The sequence below is a fragment of the Panulirus ornatus genome, chromosome 12, assembly GCF_036320965.1.
Source record: "Panulirus ornatus isolate Po-2019 chromosome 12, ASM3632096v1, whole genome shotgun sequence".
Classification (NCBI taxonomy): Eukaryota; Metazoa; Arthropoda; class Malacostraca; order Decapoda; family Palinuridae; genus Panulirus; species Panulirus ornatus.
In genome coordinates, this window is record NC_092235.1 from 56,460,596 (window position 1) to 56,480,307 (window position 19,712).

At 43.4% G+C, this 19,712-nt stretch overlaps 1 protein-coding gene across 1 annotated transcript in view; it reads left to right on the top strand.

Moving 5' to 3' along the window:
* The first annotated feature begins 1,101 nt into the window (after positions 1-1,101).
* LOC139752258 (uncharacterized) overlaps positions 1,102-19,712 on the top strand; it is a 25,388-nt gene continuing 6,777 nt past the window's right edge. Inside the window, exons 1-6 of the mRNA XM_071668290.1 lie at positions 1,102-1,257; positions 2,619-2,740; positions 12,480-12,617; positions 14,435-14,648; positions 15,908-15,990; positions 19,111-19,252. Coding sequence (XP_071524391.1) covers positions 1,207-1,257; positions 2,619-2,740; positions 12,480-12,617; positions 14,435-14,648; positions 15,908-15,990; positions 19,111-19,252 — 750 coding nt within the window. The 5' untranslated portion in view covers positions 1,102-1,206. The remainder of the gene's footprint in view (positions 1,258-2,618; positions 2,741-12,479; positions 12,618-14,434; positions 14,649-15,907; positions 15,991-19,110; positions 19,253-19,712) is intronic.

A 19,712-nucleotide genomic window follows, 5' to 3' on the forward strand; every position in this document is an offset into this window, starting at 1 on the left:
AAGCTAAGAGATGTAGTACGGACGTGGGAAAAAGCTTCTTTTCCAAGAGATGTGTTGGGCACGAAAAAGTTGTCGTCAGACGTAGTGAATGCTAAGACTATGAATACCTTCAAAAGTCGTTTTGAAGAATATTTCATAGTCAGGTATTCTTTGAGGAAAACGCCAGAAATCAACTGTATAAACGACAGCGGTAGCAGGGACACTAGAAGGCTGATTTACAGCAGCGGGGGGTCGGTGATAGCTTAAAAACACTGCTTAATAGAGTTACATTGTCTTGTGAAGTTAAACTTTTTTTTTCTTTTTTTTTTCCAGACCACCTAGTCGTGGGCCGAACAGGTCTCCTGTTGTCTGTCTTTGTCATGTAAACTCATGAGCAGTGGAACCCCATCCTCACACACACACACACACACACACACACACACACAGCTTTCCTCCCAACGGTGTGGGTATTTCCGAACAACTTATATCCTTGAGTTTCGTTTTGTAATCCCTACGTCTAAATCTGATTATGCGGGGACAACAGAAACAAAGAAAATATTATCCATCATGCGTTTTAGGTAGACTGCCTTTTTCGTAATAGGACTGCGGCCCCTTTAACTTTTAGCTTCACTCTTTTTAGGGGTCAAGTCAGATGCCATCTACGCCAAACTACATCTTGACTCAACCTGATTTGAGCCTTATGGGTTAGTGCGTAGGTCATATTCACACACAAGATTCCAACTCGTCCATGTTGCAGAGGTCTTCGTGCATGGCCTTAATCAGTAGTCCGCCTTGACGGAGTCTTCATGTATGGCCTTATTTACCAGGCTGGAGTTTTCATGCACAACCTTAATCGTCTCTCCGTGCTGCCGGGGTCTTTATACATGGTCTGTGTTGCTGAGGTCTTTATACATGGTCTGTGTTGCTGAGGTCTTTATACATGGTCTGTGTTGCTAAGGTCTTTATACATGGTCTGTGTTGCCGGGGCCTCTGTGCATAGTCATTGTTCTGTTACTTAGGGAGGTCTTTATGCATGGTCATGTCACCGGTGACGCTGGTGGTAGTAGTCCCGACCCAGTGACGTGTGCCTGGCCATCTAGACGCCAGGTTAAGGCAGCTCAAGTGTGTGAGGACCATCTTTGTCGCTGAGCTGACTCACACCTCAGGTGTGGTAAGGCCAGTGTTCGCCAGTCCTCGGGCGCGACCGCACCTCGCACGCTGCTGGCCATGAGTGGCTCCCCGCTCCCAGAGAGAGGGTTCACGGCCGAGAAGTTCCAGGTCAGTTGAGGGGAGTCTCTGTGGGCATGATGTACCTGACAGCAAGGTGAGGGTAGTCGACATGGGGAGCCTTTAGACCTGGATTTGTAATAGGGTACTGGGAACTTTGTTTTATATATCTGGTCACCCTGTGTAGGGAGGCAGCCGTAAGGAGGAGGCCTTGGTACTTGTTAATATCTATTTACATTCATTCTCACAGCCCAGTGAGTACTTACGGTCGCATCGAGTTACCTGGAATCATTTCCAATGTGACGCTTTGTTCCCAAACTATCTTTAGCGTCAACAGCGAGGAGTGCGTGTACTCGGACCTTCATGCCACGACGACTCTAAGCCTATTGGATCAGTCGTCGCATTAGTACCTGAATTGATAGCTAAGGGCGTTGGGTAAACTTTATGTTTGCAACAGCTGAGGAACTGCGTTGCTGCATGACTCGCAATAACCCCGTTTATGTCCGCAGTAAGTAATCTTACTAGAATCATTACCATCCCAAAAGAGGCAACTGTTATCGAAATGGCCCATTATCGGTAGGTACCGAATATGTGTGGGATCTTGCAGGAGGCGAGTCTGGCGTAAGATGCACAGTCTAGAATGCCTGGTGTATGGAGGATATGGTGTTCAAATGGTCGCTGTGTGGAGATTCAGTGTGCGGATGAACCTGTTGAACCATCAATTATTAATGGACATGAATTCGGTGGGTGATAGAACCGGGAATAGAGAGAAATTTATAATGTAATGAAGGAGACTAATGATTATGGTGTTTGAGGATGAAAGTGAAGGGATTGGATGAAATTAACTGCTGGAGGTTTAAGATTGAGGTGTATGTATCAGTTCACAGAGTTCTGGAACAGATGAACTTATGCAGGAACAAGTTACAAACCCTCTCCATACCTAACACCATTAAATTTATAAAAGAAAAAAAACAAATGGATTTAAATGTCGAACTGGTTGTCAGTGCTGGCTGACTTGGTCAGCCAATTGTTGTGCAAATTGTATTTTATTCATGGCGACAAACCCTGACACGAGACAGTCCACAGTATGCTGTGGTGAGAGCAGAGGGCGACATGTGGTAGTGATGGGAAGACTATACAGAAATATTAAGCAACTTGAGCACGATGGCACTACCGTTGAGAACAACGGTAAATACGCTTTGAACACAACAGTACCCCTTATGCGATGATACTTTGATCTTTGATATGACCCTCAGGTTTCAGGTCAAAGGTCGTACCGTCATGCCCAAAGGTTGTACTCTCATGTTCAAAGGGTTGATGATGATAATGTTGAGAATTTTTTGTCATAAAAGTAAGTTTAAGGGTTCAGACGAGAAAGTACTCCCTGACGCTTCGTCCTCTCTCCTTCACAGAACGGGCGGTGGGTGGAGAACTCCAGCCAAGCCGCTTCGGAGAGCCTCGTCTGCAAGGACTTCCTTCCTCTTCCAGACCCCGACCGCTCCTCATGCTGCAACACAGTCTACCAAAGCTTCAGGTAGGTATTCTTCCACAGACAGTACCATCAGCCAAGTCCCCTCCTCCAGGTAGGTCCTCTTACACAGACAACACCTTCAGAAAGGTATTGCACTCCATACACCACTCCTCCAGTTAGGTCCTCTTCCACACACACACACACATACACATTACACTGAGTCTTCTCTCTCACCCACCTCCCCGTCAGGCTAGTCCACACCATCCTATAATGGCCGTATCTCACACTCGCGTCTATAGGTCCACTCAGATCACCCATTACTGTAACCTCCTCCCTTATACCAGTCTCCACAAGTAAACTTTCGGATTGGATGTTTCTGGACCCCCGCCTGTAAGTGGTAACACCACGAGACTGCACCATTCTTAGCAGATAGAAAGGATTACAAGGTCGTCAAGTACCTTCCCACCTTTACAAGGAACTCGATCTTAATGGCACATATCTGATGAAGATAGCACCTAGTTTATCGTAACTATCTGTAACACCATCACTGTGGAAAACACGAAAACGGGAAGTGACACGAAAGCTCAAGAAGGAAAAAAAAAAGTTGAGTGAAGAGACTGGGTGTAGAAACTAAGTTTAAGTAACTATGCAACTTCGAAAGTTATATAGAGAGCGTATATGATGCATTCTCTTACTTGTTTATGCGTAAATGGAGGAAGCTTTACATTGGTAAGTTTGTTCAAGAGGGGAAAACAATTACTTGAAACATACAATTTTCAACTTTTTCTTCTTTTCAGATTTGAGCCTCCAACCTGGGATGTGCCAGAATAAGCATAACAGTAGGATAATATTCCCTTTCACAATTTCCTATAGCATTTGTATAGTTATATGTGCTCCACTCACTGCATGCTGCTCCTTTTTAGCTATTTTCCTGCCAGGTGTGGTGATCGGAAGAAGTCGTGGCTGGGGAAGTGCCCACTACAGCTTTACGATCCTATCTCTGTCTCAGATAGATTAGAATACTATTACTGTCCTTCAGCAGATAACTTCATCATGGAACATATATCTTACCTGCCCTTCCCATATATACTCCTGGAGTTTCTCCTTTTTTTTTTCTCGTTTTTTCTGTTATATACGTTTTTTTAATTCTTATATTCTAGTGGTATTTTTATTTATATCCTCTTGGTTGATGAACGTGTTCCATGAATCCAAAACTATTTCCTCTTGTCCATCCTCACACTTCCCGTGTCTTAACCTCTAGTTGTGCCATCTCCTTCCGGGCAGTCTGCTGGTAACAAAGACATGCTCTGTCGTAATGCCGTCATGACCATAGAAAAAAAAAAATCTGTGTGGTTATCACGACGTCTCATAGTCTTGTATCATTATGCGAATCTTCGATTTCTTACCCGCCACCTTTTATGTAATGCTCCGATCATGGGTCGAGAACCTTGCTGTACACATGGTACACTGTTACACAGCAGGTCGCTGTAACTGTAGTGCCGCCTGACGTGACGTCCTGGTACCGTGTCGTGACGAACGAACTATCCCTGAGAAGCTGACCTGTAGCTGCAGGAGGGAGGGGAGGTGAGGGAGCCTACCCAACACGCTACATTCACATCCGCTGCACCTCCACCCTCCTTCACGCGTAGCACAGCCGCCTGCCAATACGGACGATTTGTATACCTTAAAACCATCGTTCAAAAGTGAACAAGTGAATCATATATATATATATATATGTATATATATATATATATATATATATATATATATATATATATATATATATATATATATATATATATATATATATATTACCATGGAAAAATATTATAAGAATGTTCATTTGTGTCCGCAACAAGGCTCCCCACTCCAGGGGTGTGTTGATATGCGTGGGAGGGAGGGTAAGCCGTGGGGGGGTAGAGCAACGTGCCGCCTCACGCACTCACTGGTAATACTTCATCGGAAGGTCTTTCCAGCAGCTCATTAAAGTCAGAAATATCTCGAAGGAGACCCCGTTGCTGCTGGACGCTGATCATTGAATCCAGTATTAGTAACAAATGGCCTTACGTCGATCATGTTCTGCATTGTGGATCTAAAGGTAACAATAGAGTTTGTCGTGATGCCATTAAAGTGATAATTAGCGTTAGAGATTCGGAAAAAAGTATTGATTTCTTTGGTGTAAAAACCCTCTTTCTACCATCGCGGAAAACATCAACTTATCAAACGCTTCATTTTTTGCATTTTTGATATGCATTTTTACGGCTCTGAGTACAGTTGACCACACCGCCCTCGAGTTCAAACATTTAATACAATTTTGATGTTTTAAAAACCGTCTGGGTCAGAAGTGATATGCTATCAAGGGATGTGATGGCCTCGTTGGTTTGATTTCTCCATCAATATTATGTTTATATTCTCCTTATATTGTTCATATTAGTTGGAATTATTATATTGCTCGGCTGCTACGCTTTTACCAAAAATGTCCTTATAAGATCTCATGATTTACGGTACCTGTCCTGGTACTTGATCACTGAAGATGCACCAGCTGCAGGTGACACAAGTTTTCCTTGTATCGGAAACACAGAGACAGAAAGTCGAATAGTTCAAGACCAGTTAATTTTTTTTTCTTTTTTGCTGAATACTTTCACGAACTTAGAATTACTTTGGTTTCCGTTTAAAAACAAATTAAATGTCTATTGTCAGAGCAGTTTCTCTGAGTGATGTCCTCGTGCTTTGTTCTTTCCACAGGGTTACTCGTGCTCAGCATGTCACAGATATTGCTAAATTGCATCTGGAGACTTACAACCTAACATTATTTTCGACATAACAACTCTGACTCAGTATCTTCAACCCTCGTGACATAAAAGTTTTCTTTTGGTTTCAAATGGGCGCTTGTATGGGTTTGTCAGTGGGCAGATGTATGGATGCATTTCCCTCACATAAATATCCTGCAGTAGAACAGAGTAGATAGGGAGATATAGTCAGGAAGAACACTGCCCGAAGTAATTTCATTTCGAGGTCTCTACCTTTTTCTACAGTGTATCATTCCCCATGAGGATGAGCTTTCTAACTTGCCTGCCTGATTATTTGTAAGCTTGAATGTTGCTGTGGTTGGAAAGACTACAGACAGCCTGGCGGTATACAGGGAGAGGTGATGTCTGTGGCTTCAAAGGGGAGGTGCGTATATGACCCCCTCGAGCACGACAGAACGACCTTTGGGTATTGTGGCCAGGCTGTGCTGGAGGGGTTGAGAAGGAAATTGTGATGTGGTGTCGAAAGAGATGGTGATCCAGTAGCCTATATCCGGAGACAGTAATCCGGCAGCTATGTGTGGAATACGATGATGAATTCCTGAAGTGGGATGACAAAGTATCCTTAAGGAGGAGAGAGAGAGGGAGAGGTGACGGTGAATCCTGGAAGAGTTAAAAGGAAGGTAACTACTGAAGCAGAGAAGGTATAGACCCAAGAGCTGCTGGGGAGGAGACGGTAGTGTCTGGTCCAGTGAGCACTTGCTACTGCTATCGACCACTCGACCCGCCGCTCTGAACACTTCACACTGGACTAATCTGGCTCAATCTAGCTCATGAACAAACCTCCCTCAACCCCCCGTAACACACCCGGAAAGGTCAAGATTCCTTTTGATAGTTCGTATTTTCTTATCTCCAGTTTGTGCAGAGTCAAATATCACGACAATCAATAGTTTCAAGGTTATAATATATATATATATATATATATATATATATTTTTTTTTTTTTTTTTTTTTTTTTTTATACTTTGTCGCTGTCTCCCGCGTTTGCGAGGTAGCGCGAGGAAACAGACGAAAGAAATGGCCCAACCCCCATACACACGTACATACACACGTCCACACACGCAAATATACATACCTACACAGCTTTCCATGGTTTACCCCAGACGCTTCACATGCCTTGATTCAATCCACTGACAGCACGTCAACCCCTGTATACCACATCGCTCCAATTCACTCTATTCCTTGCCCTTCTTTCACCCTCCTGCATGTTCAGGCCCCGATCACACAAAATCTTTTTCACTCCATCTTTCCACCTCCAATTTGGTCTCCCTCTTCTCCTCGTTCCCTCCACCTCCGACACATATATCCTCTTGGTCAATCTTTCCTCACTCATTCTCTCCATGTGCCCAAACCATTTCAAAACACCCTCTTCTGCTCTCTCAACCACGCTCTTTTTATTTCCACACATCTCTCTTACCCTTACGTTACTTACTCGATCAAACCACCTCACACCACACATTGTCCTCAAACATCTCATTTCCAGCACATCCATCCTCCTGCGCACAACTCTATCCATAGCCCACGCCTCGCAACCATACAACATTGTTGGAACCACTATTCCTTCAAACATACCCATTTTTGCTTTCCGAGATAATGTTCTCGACTTCCACACATTTTTCAAGGCTCCCAAAATTTTCGCCCCCTCCCCCACCCTATGATCCACTTCCGCTTCCATGGTTCCATCCGCTGACAGATCCACTCCCAGATATCTAAAACACTTCACTTCCTCCAGTTTTTCTCCATTCAAACTTACCTCCCAATTGACTTGACCCTCAACCCTACTGTACCTAATAACCTTGCTCTTATTCACATTTACTCTTAACTTTCTTCTTCCACACACTTTACCAAACTCAGTCACCAGCTTCTGCAGTTTCTCACATGAATCAGCCACCAGCGCTGTATCATCAGCGAACAACAACTGACTCACTTCCCAAGCTCTCTCATCCCCAACAGACTTCATACTTATATATATATATATATATATATATATATATATATATATATATATATATATATATATATATATATATATATATATATATATATAAAAATATATATATATATATATATATATATATATATATATATATATATATATATATATATATATATATAATATATATATATAATATATATATATATATATATATATATATATATATATATATATATATATATATAATATATATATATATATATATATATATATATATATATATATATATATATATATATATATATATATATATTGACGGAGGTAAATGAGGTTAGTGACCCGCCAGAGTGAGGACTTCCTGACATGCTAGGGCAAGGGCCTAATCACGCACCATGATTAAGGGTCGCTAACGAACGAAGGCAAGGGCTCTCCCTGAGTCCAAGGTAAAGGGGTCTGCAAGAGTTCCCTGATGTGCTTGAGTAACGCCTATGGTGTTGAGGTTTTCTTAACACGTTAAAGTAAGGGCTCCCTGACACACTGTAAAGTTAGGGCTTTGTGATATGCGACATTATCGGACTAGGTGGACAGCAACACAAAAGCCACGTGTGTTTTGTAAACGTGTGGTCAGATGAGCACGTGGCCAGCTGATGGTACGTGAAGGAGGGTATAAGAGCTGGCCACGAACAACTGTTAGCACGCACGCATCTTCACTGTCACTTATCGGAGCTCTTGATCTATTCCGCTTGAGTTATGACATTTTTCTCCGAGTAGCTACGCTACCACTCCACGTCTGAGTACCATTGGTTGTATGACTGGATTTATTACGGTACGTCTTCACTCGTTCCAGTGTACTTTTGGTAGGGTCTTGCTCCTGCCTTGGAAAGGATTGTGTCAACTTTTTTTTACAAAACTATGGCTGCAGGGGACTGGTTATTGTCTTCACAGAGTTGTAGAGAAAAATATACTCATACTTACTGCAAATATTACACATGTATGCAGCTTTCTCTTATATATATATATATATATATATATATATATATATATATATATATATATATATATATATATATATATATATATTTGGACTGTTTCATAATGATTTTATTGCCCAAGGTCCATCTGTAATTACCTCCCCCATTCGTCCACCACCCACCTGGACGTTCCTCAGTCTGAGCCAATAATAAACGATTTCCTGTTGGTTGGGAGAAGTAACCTTTATAAAGTTACTACCAAAGGATTTTTCTTGGAAGGGATTCAATCGGTCATTATAGTCCATGATGCTGTTGGGTACGATCGACTTATACGACACTTGGGCGTCTTCTCTTCCGATAGCCTAGTCAAAGACGACGTAGATGCCTCCTCTATTCCAACAGTTTAGTATGCCATCTAAAGAATAAATGTGATAACCAGCCATATGTCAAACAAGGGAACCTTGACGATATGGTTTGGTGTTTCCCGATTACTTGTTACGTGGTCGAAGAATCTTATAGATTAGGAGGGACCATTTGCTAAAAGGGCTGGATAGCAAGAGATATCAAAATCTAACAGTCATATAAATACCTACAATTACTGCCTGATCACTAAGTACCAGCATTTATTTGTCTTATGTTTTGGACGTTAACTGTTCTACGTGGCAAGTGTTATGGATACGATGTAAACGGACTACGTAGCTGGAGGGAAGAGGTCGACGTGGTCAGGGTTAGTAATTGCTCAGTTTGAGACGTATGATCAGGTAGACGGCAGAGTTCTTGAAATCAAAAGATTTCTTGTATCCTGTGTAATCACTTAGGAATAATTCGACGTAGGCGTGTTTTGTATCTGCTCATCTTTTACTCTTAATGCATCTCCCATTTCCATACAGAATCTGTATATTCCACTTGTTGTGATAATGTTACCAGCATCTTTGTGAACTTTACCCAAGGCTGATGAAGATACATTAAGCTGCATTATTAATTACGAGATAAAAATTTAACCAAATCCAGGAACATTGTCTAAAATTGACTGATTAGGTAAAGTAACCTTAAAGAATAGGATGTAGTGATTTTTGTGAGCCTTGCTCTTTCGTCAGTGACAGTACATTCAACACATTTCATACTTCTCAAAGGTTCATTGTGTATTCAGTTTTGACAGCAGGCGACACCAGAGCAGAAATTCATAACCACGGGTGAATAATAAGCTTTTGCATTGGGTTTAAACTAGATATAGTAACATTACTTGTTCTTATGAGAAAGTCTTCAGTTAGCTAGCAAAAAATCGTAAATAACTCGCTATGTCAGCATCATTTTAGCTCAATGGACAACCCACCTGGGATCCACCGCATTTCTTCTTTCTAATCTTTTATATTCTTCCGTTCACCCTTTTCAATAACCTTCGAATTAAGTCTCCTGAGACAAATATTCTTCCCTCTAATTACAACAAAAATATGAATTGAAGTAAACACTTCAAATTACGTAATTAGATAACAAGGACAGTGAAATTTAGCAGAACTTGGTCGATGTGACACAGATCAACAGCGTGTACTGAAAAAATACATCCTACTCACTTTCACATGCGCTGATACAGTGCAAGGTACACAAGCACACGTCGTATTAGCCAGCCTTACTGTAGACTTGCCTGGCGTATACTGCGACAACAGATTACCATTGGCGTGCCACAGGAGTCAGTTTCTGAATCCATTTTTCTTCTTGATCTATGGGAGTACCTTAACAGAAGATAAGGACACTTACCTTTGCATATTGTTATGTCAACCCAGGACATCTTACCCTTAAGGGGTTTCTGCAGCTTCAAGACCGAGCTGCCTCCAGTAGCAGGAAGATTATGGATTCCTTTAGAGTGAGAAGTTCCTCGACTAATCGTGTAAGTTTCTTTCGTGAACAGATGGAGGTATATTATAAACATAGCCTCGCCGAAGTAACTTTTTCTTCGCGGCGAAACTAGAAGCAGGCCGAGTCTCGTAATGCTTTTATATACTTTATCCCTGGGGATAGGGTAGAAAGGATACTTCCCACGTATTCCCTGCGTGTTGTAGAAGGCGACTAAAAGGGAAGGGAGCGGGGGCCTGGAAATCCTCCCCTCTCGTCTTTTTTTTTTTTTTTTTTAATTTTCCGAAGGAAGGAACAGAGAAGGGGGCCGGGTGAGGATATTTCCTCAGAGGCCCAGTCCTCTGTTCTTAACGCTACCTCGCTGACGCGGGAAATGGCGAATAGTATGAAAGAAATATATATATATATATATATATATATATATATATATATATATACACACCAGTAAAACCACCGGTGCGTGTAACCAGCACTGAAATCGCGGAATGTACGTAATTGCGTCACTGGAGAGCCGTGTCCATATCTTGGAATCCCAGCGACGTCAGGTTTGGGGAAGTAATTACAGAGACAAAATAATAATGCATCAACTCGAGAACGTCGGTTCGATCCTTGGATAAAATAGCGTCACTTTTGACCTGACCTGTAAAGGTCAAGCCAAAGAACACGCCATCATAACCAAGGATTGTGCTACCCCTGCACATGACGTTAACATCGAAATTCTGTAACTTGATATTTAGTTGGAGCTCTAGAGAACACTGTATTTTTTTATTGTTTTAACGTGGAACTTTCCCAGATCACAATCTGTAGCCTACAATGAAAAGAAGACGATAGCAACAAGAAAGTAATGTAATCTAGAAAATTGTAGGGTTAAGTTGATAATAAGAAGCGCCGTAAATATCTAGTCCAGCGAGTTTATTATCAACTGTCGAGGGGGGGTAATGTCGGAAAGATTGAGCTAAGATTTACAGCATGAAACCCAGCACACACTCATGAAATGTAATGTGACTATATCAAGAATTTTACCTTGCTGAAAGAAACCCAAAAATGTGCTGAAATTTGCAGAGCGTGGGCTGTGAATAAGAGTGCCTAGTTATGTACATTTAGTTGAGAAATGAGTATTATACAGTTGACCGTCAGGATGTAGACAGAATCCGTACATTCGACCTTAACCGTCATGAAGCCTTGTCCCCTTCCAAAGGTGCCTTATCATTTAACTTCGGTGACCAGCCAGCTCACTGTATTACAGTATAACCTTTCGGGACATCTGCGCCGTTTAAGACGAGGCCCCGTGCTAGGCCTGGACCTAACGAATCCAACAAAAACAAATAGTATTTCTGTTCCTTGACAACAACAATGCGAAATTCTTTAAAATGTTTCCTCGATTCAGTGTCGGGAGGTACGGAAGCTGATTCCTGAAGCACTCTCGGCCGTAATATAAGTTGGTAACTTTTGGGTAAAAGTGAAAAGTTTTATGGACCCAAGTGTATTCCTTGACTGCCTAGGGTTAGGTGACGTACTTAAATTAAAGCCTGCACTGCCGAGTTCTTAAATGTTACACTAGATAAAGAAACTGATAATAATTGTCGAGACGATAAATCACAATATAAACTTGCGATTTTAGGTCACACTTTTTGTACTCAATTTTTCTGATGTCCAGACACAATTATACCCAGAGTTGCCAAACTTCTAACATACAAATAGCATTCTATATATAAACAAGGTAGTCCAGCTGTTTCGCTTATTTCAGGCCACTCTGTGTCCCACTTTCTATGAAGAGTCGCAGTATTCAGAGCCTAATACGAATGAGTCAGGGTTATGAAGGACACAGAACTGCTACTGTGACTTGTCGAGCCTATGGGAACTTTGAAGAAACCTTTGTGCCGTAAAACCTGTCTCATTTCTCTTGATGTCTCGAGTCAATGTCTGGAACCATTTCGAGCCACTGACCGAAACAGTCTCGAGCCACTGTCTGGAACGGTTTTGAGCCGCTACCTGAAACAGTCCCGAGTGAATTAGTCAATGCGAATTGGTGACTGAAAATCACTGAATTAAAATTCAAGCGATGAAAGTTTAAAAATAAATCGTGAAAAGAAGGAGCAAGTATAAAAAAAGAAAAAATCCACATTTCTTCGAAATTATAGATGGCCGATTAATCTGAAACAACACGCTGTACAGTTCGATACCCAGCGCCACCTATACTTTACCATCCGAGACTAACCAGAGATCCATTGTTTGCAGCGAGACGGTGCAGCAGGCCAACGAGTGGCTGAGCCGGCACGAGGGGTACCAAGTAGTGGCCTGTGAGAGCCTGCCCTGCACCGTGGCCGGCCTGCAGACCTACCTGCCGGACTCATGGCCCAACACAACACACCTCAGGTCAGCTCTCTCTCTCTCTCTCTCTCTCTGGAGGGTGGGGAGAGAGCCTTTGCTTTGTTATCGTTATTCTACCTCTGATTTTTAAGGGTACTCCATCCTTTTTCAGGTAGTGTTAAGACCAGACCACTTCGATTGGACTTTAGGTCCGTTTGGTCTGTGTATTTATGTGACTAAATGTAACTCCTCTCTCTCTCTCTCTCTCTCTCTCTCTCTCTCTCTCTCTCTCTCTCTCTCTCTCTCGTGAGAGTGTCCTATTTTCTTAAGAAAATTATCAACCATTTGCCGTTATCAAAGTATATCATGCCATTAAGCATAATTGTTTAGCATTATCCAATTACATTATATAACTCTTAAGAGCCGTAATTACACTCTTACATTGCGATAAGGATTCATCCAAATTGCCTGTCTTTGTGTTGCTGTTTCTCATCCAATACAAAAAGTATTATTTCATTCGGATGTTTTATTATGAGGTCATTATGGTAAATGACATCCGTCAACCTTACTATAATTGAATTGAATTTGTCCCTTGAGTACGACAGTATAGCCCTTGAGTATGATCGCCTGGCCCTTGATGTGAGCCTTAGAGGGTCAGGTCAAAAGCCTGGCCATCATGCCCACACCTACGTGCTCAGTGGTCGTAACGTCGCGCTCAAGGGTCGTAATGTCGTGTTCAGTGGCCCATCATTGGGACATGTACTTCTGTTCCACTTCATAATCTTAATTTGCTTTGTATCTCTGTTCCTCTGTGTGACGATGTCTGTTGTCTTACTCTGTCATTATGTCCCTCTCTATAACAGTGTACTGCTATGCGATCGTGTCACGCTCTGTAACTGTGTAATGCTATGTAATCTTTTTCCCCCTCTGTACTACAGCTTATACTTTAGTTGTCTGCAGGCGGAACGTGTGTATTGCCCTCACTTTATAAGTCATGCATTTAAAAGTGTGTGTGTGTGTGTGAGATTAGTTTTCTACGGGATGGAGTTTTACACAACATAAACTGTGTGTGTGTGTGTGTGTGTGTGTGTGTTACCTATTCGCGTCCTTGTGTACATGTCCGTGTATTTATATACATGGATCATCGTATACCCTGGTCGATGTTTGTCACATATACGACGACAAGAGGCTCAGTGGTAGTGTATAATTAATGTGAAGTGGAAGGTCAATATGTGCTTTTAACGAAGGATAAGGTCAAAGCTTTTGGTGTAACTGTACCTTTGAACAACATGGACAGTGAGGTGTTGCAGATGGGTTTCAATCTGCGGCAAATACGATGGAAAATATGGATCTATTTTTTGTTCTTGAAGGGTAAGGCAACTCCAGTAGCCGGCAACTGAGACCGGGGTAATTATGATGTTTCTTTGTGTTCATCACTGCCCCAGGCCAGGGCTATAACGTGTACTGACCTCCCACACACACACACACACACACACTGCGTTAGAGACTAGAAATGCTAGAGGTCAACGAAAATAAGGCTTCTTGGTATTTAACAAAATCATGCGTAATTGCAATGTAGTTTTCTGAACGTATGCCATATTTCGTAATGATTACAACTCTGGTTATATAGGGCAGATGGTATGATCAGGGAATGGATCACGGAGGTCTACTGAGGCGATGGTATCGCCAACGGATTGGGGGGGGGGGGGGTCTTTAAAGGCCCTGTTGTAGGAAGCATGATAGCAAACGTCCGGGGTCAAGTGCCATGATACTCTGACGGGTGGTGTGTGTGTGTGTAGGGGGTGCGTGAGTCTCGCGTGTATACGGCATGAGCTCATGGTAGGGCTAAGTGGCTAACGACAACGCATGACACCTCCTGACAGGGCTCTTCGGGTGTGGCTACGGGGCCCCCAGCATGGCGAGTCCCGCCAGGGAACCAGCCGTTCCCTCCTGAGCTACCGGGACTTCACGCCCCACCTGGACCGGAAGAACCTCTTCAGTCGGGACTATGAGGATGTGAACGTCCTCCTGTTCCGCCTCAACGAGTACCTGGCACACCGCAGCGCACCGGCCCGCGTTCTCTCGGTCCAGACACTGGTGAGTATGTGTGTGTGTGTGTGTGTGTGTGTGAGTCCATCTCTTGCCCTTTACGCTACACACCACATCGTGATGACTCACGGGCCTGCCTGCTCCAACTTCGCTGAAGTTATTTAGATATGCAAAGTAACTTCGTGAAACTTAACTAACCTAGTTTACTTCATCTATCTTGATAGAATTAACTTAATATAACTTGCCTTATCTAATTTTAGCAGCCTCGTCGAGCTTCACAGCTAAAGCTCATCTCGTTTTGCAAGCAGGAGTCTGCTAAACCACCCTTCGTCAAGCTTCCCCCACCAAACGAAGGAGAGCTTCCGTCTCCTAATCGAACCCGTTAAACTTAACTCATCTAACCTTCCTAGCCAGACTTACCTCATCTAACCTTCCTAGCCAGACTTACCTCATCTAACCTTCCTAGCCCAGTTTATATTAACATAAACTGGTGAACTAAAGCCCATCCAGCTTAGCCAATCTGGCTCAATTCCCCTGACCTGACCAATCTCCATGAGGTTAAAGTTTAAGTTGGGTCACAACCTTAACTTTAACCTCAGTGATTCTCCTGGTGACCGATCATTCGCGGCGTCTGCATCTCGAGTGTGGTTTGATGTACGCGGGTTAATATGTCATGAAAAAGCTTAAGAATATCTTGAAGCGTTGAGCTGATGTTTGTAGAGTTCGTTCAAGATAACAATTTCCTGTGCCTGGAAGCTGTGGTTTTTAGTACCATTAAGAGTGTCTCTTGAGAAGGCAGGAACCTTTTACCAGTCGATCTAACTCTCGAGTTCCATTGGAGCCAAATCTGTTGAACCCTTTCCCACCACATTTTCGCGAGAGACTGGGGCGCATCACGCCGTCTTCGAAGCCATGTGTGAAAGAGACAGCACTTTTGAAAGAGGCTGGCCAAAAGGTTCTCTCTGTGTTATCACTTCGAGCGATGAGTTCGGTTCGCCTTACAACAAATAAGTAGGACTCGTAACCTTGAGTATGATGACGTGACCTTCGCCCCGATCCTTAATGGTCAGGCCAAAGGCCACGCCAAGATGCTGAAGGATTCGCACCATCGTGTGCTCTAGGGTCCTCATCCCACACTCAAGGGGTCGCGCCTTTGTGAAGAGTGGTCGGACTTTGATTCATACCCACCGGTAGACGATGAACATCAGTTGAGACTGAAATCACGCCTGTATGAGATTTTTTTCTATGAGATGGACGATTGCTGTCCTCGCCTCAGGGTAATGTGTTCCACTTCTCACCCTCTGCAGGACACCCCCATGAGTGGCCTTGTGGACATGGACGTCGACACAGAGAAGTCCAACCTTACCTTCTCCCAGCACGGATACACCAGGTACATACGTGGCCCCACTTGTATAATAATGATAATGATATTGCACAGACAATAATGATAGTATTAATCATAATGATGATAACCACTTTATTGAATTAACTGCAGCTAAAGTCTGAAGATATACAAAGTACTCAACATACTGGAGAGAGAGAGAGAGAGCTCTACAAGTTGAAGACTTGTTATATGTCTTTTGATTAATCATTGATGATGTTTACAATGGTTGCGATGGTGCTGTTCATGTATCGGTCTGTACGAGTTCGTGTGGGCTCAATGTTGTGCGTCGAATAGCAACTTGAGCACACGTGACCTCAGGTGGCAGGAAGTGGCTTCTCAGGCAATCGGATAAGGTTCAGGTGATGGTTGGAGGAAAGCTGGGAAGGACAGTGTATTGAGCACCTCTTCGTAGGGGGTTCTAGAAGGGAGGATGGGCGGCTAAGAATGATCTAAAATGCAATTTTCTGCACCTATTGTGTGATGGATGGGGAAGAGCAAGAGGGCGAATCATAGGTGAGTTTGGGAAGAGTGAAAGTTGTGTATATGCTCTAGACTGCAGGTGCAGGGAGTCCAAGTGTGTTTGTACCAGCATACTGACATGCACACCTGCATTACCGATATACTCATACAAGCACTGACACACAAGCACACTTGCTGACGTGCCACCACACTAACACACTAACACATTTACCGACACCTCTGTCTTCTGCCGTGGGTTGCACAACACTGGATCGATAGCCATACCTGTCTCCGTAGGAATTGCATAAATGAATAAGGAAGTAGATGTTTAAAATGTGACACTCGTTCCCTCACCAAAATTACATAATGACTCGAGTCCCTTATGAGCAATTATTATACTGACACCCACGACGGTGAGAGGACCTGTTGGGGTTCTTCAGGTGGAGTCATTCTTGAAGGAGGATTGCCTAGGTCCTTGTGTTTGCTACTTGTGTATGATACAGGGCAAGTGAGTTTTACGTTCGTTTTGCCCTGTGTCTTAACCTTGTTTTTGTATATCAAGGCCTAATCCTGCGTATACACATACATACCCCCCGGGTTACTCCCTCTAGATTAGTGGGTTACAACGCTGACTACTTCACTACTGAGGTTCTTTCGTTGGTGTCCTTGCTTTTGGGCCTTTGTGTTGGTGTACTTGGGTTTGGATATTTTGGAATGCTCGTGTTCGTATTGTTTCACAGCGCCTTGTCCCTGGATCTTCATAATGGTGTAATGAGATCATCATTTTCGAGTCCCTGAAGGCGACGATTGGATGCACTGGTTCTGTACTGAATGTGAAACGTCAGGAGAAACTGTACAACTTGGCGTACTGGCGGTCCTATAGAGTGTTGGTCTGGCTGAGACAGACAGTTTGCGTAAAAGGCTAGAGTGTCTTTGTAAACAAGGGCTTGGTGTACCTCCGTTGAGGAGCGGCCATCAAGCTCCTAATTCCGTTGTACAGAAAGGAACCTTTTTTATTATAGGCAGCTTTATGTCTTTGCTGACGAGGGTTCCTCAACACCAGAGGAAGATACAGTGCCTGTGTTCTAGATTATATAGTCAGGCATCTGTAATCAACAGCTTTGATGTATATGCTTAGGTACATCAAGTCTTAGACACTTACAGACGACAGATAAGTTCCTGTTTAAAAAAAACTAAGGACAGTAATTAACAGCTTGGTGTACCTTCTTAGGAAGGACCCCTCGAAATCACCAAAGGAAAGACTATCTTATAGTCAACAGTAGGCTTTATCATCAGCAGGCTAATGTGACCACTCGAAGGGGATCGTGAAGGTCACAGACAGGTCAGAGAAGGATAGATCGCCAGCATGATACGGGGAGAAGGCTTTTATAACAATAAAGCTCGGCGTCCCTCCGTTAGTGTGTGGAGCCGCTCGATACCTCCATGTTTCATGCATCACCGGCTTTGGCTCCTGTCGTTGACAGACTTCTGTGACCCGTGGGGCCGTCAGACTGCTGAGGTTATAGCCCCTCAACACCTTGCTTTGCTGTGGTTGTAATAGCCTCGCTTCTACTTTGCTGTAGTTGTAATAGCCTCGCTTCTACTTTGCTGTGGTTGTAATAGCCTCGCTTCTGCTTTGCTGTAGTTGTAATAGCCTCGCTTCTACTTTGCTGTAGTTGTAATAGCCTCGCTTCTACTTTGCTGTGGTTGTAATAGCCTCGCTTCTACTTTGCTGTGGTTGTAATAGCCTCGCTTCTACTTTGCTGTGGTTGTAATAGCCTCGCTTCTACTTTGCTGTGGTTGTAGTAGCCTCGCTTCTACTTTGCTGTGGTTGTAACAGCCTTGCCCGTGCTGTGTTGTGGTTATTACAGGCTTTTTCCCCTGTAGTACTGTGGTTGTCATGGACATGTCCCTCCTGGGTTGTGGTTATTACAGCCTTATGCTGCTGTGTTGTGGTGAGAACGTTTCTCCCATGCTGTACTGTAGTTATCATGACCGTACCCCTAATGTGCTGTGGTTATTCCATCCTCTTCCCTGCAGTGTTATGGTTGTAACAGCTTCTTTCTCGTTCTTTTGTGGTTGGTACATCTTCTCCCCTGCTGTGCTGTGGTTGTTACGATCTTGCGCCTGCTGTGCTGTGGTTATGACAGCCTCTCCCCTGCTTTGTTATGGTTGTTACGGCCTTACCCCTGCTATGCTGTGTTGTGACGAAGTGTTTGTTTCTCGCGTCTCCTTGCTTTGCTTTGTTATCGTATCAATGATCCGTTTGTATCCACTGTCCTCTGTCCGTCCGTACATGGTTGCCACCATCTGTCCGTCCGTACATGGTTGCCATCATCTGTCCGTACGTTGTGTTCATTCTCCTTCCGTAACGGGTATCCACTATCCGTCCGTACTCTGTATCCACCGTCCTGCACGTCTGTCCTGTATGTTTGTCCTTAAGTGGCATCGATTGTCTGTCCTTGACACCCTCCACAGACCTTGCTTTAAGCTCGCTCATCAAAGTTTCACGGGCCTTTTGGACATGCAGACCATGACCTGATTATGACAAAAAGCAACCCACGCACACACACACACACACACACACACACACACACACACACACACACACACACACAACCACATTCATTCCGTGTCCTGAGTTGATCATTATTTGTTACGGGTCAGGTACTGTCGGTCTCTGCGGGTCTTCCTGGTGACCCAGTACCACGTGAGGTCCCAGCTGGACCCAGGTCGTCGCCCGCAGCCAGCCCTTCGCCGTAGAACTCATGGACTTCATCCCAAAGGTCAAGTCCGAGCGGTCGCCCAGGTGAGCATTACGCGTAGTCAGTCACCCACTCGTTACAGTACAGGAAGGGGAGTTCTACCCACGTAAGGCCTCATCTCATGATCTTTCTCTCCTTTTGATACTGTCAGCACTCGCTGTCTCATCACTCTGCTGATTCTCTTAAGCCAGTATTCCGATACTATACAAGTATGAGAGCTTCCTTATATGTATTTTTTTCTAACGCTTTATATATCTATCTCCCAACGCTTTGTTTCTTCTAACGCTTTATGTTTCTTCTAACGCTTTATGTTTCTTCTAACGCTTTATGTCTCTTCTAACGCTTTACATCTCTTTTAACGCTTTATATATCTTCTAACTCTTTATGTCTCTTCTAACGCTTTATGTCTCTTCTAACGCTTTATGTCTCTTCTAACGCTTTATGTCTCTTCTAACGCTTTATGTCTCTTCTAACGCTTTATGTCTCTTCTAACGCTTTATGTTT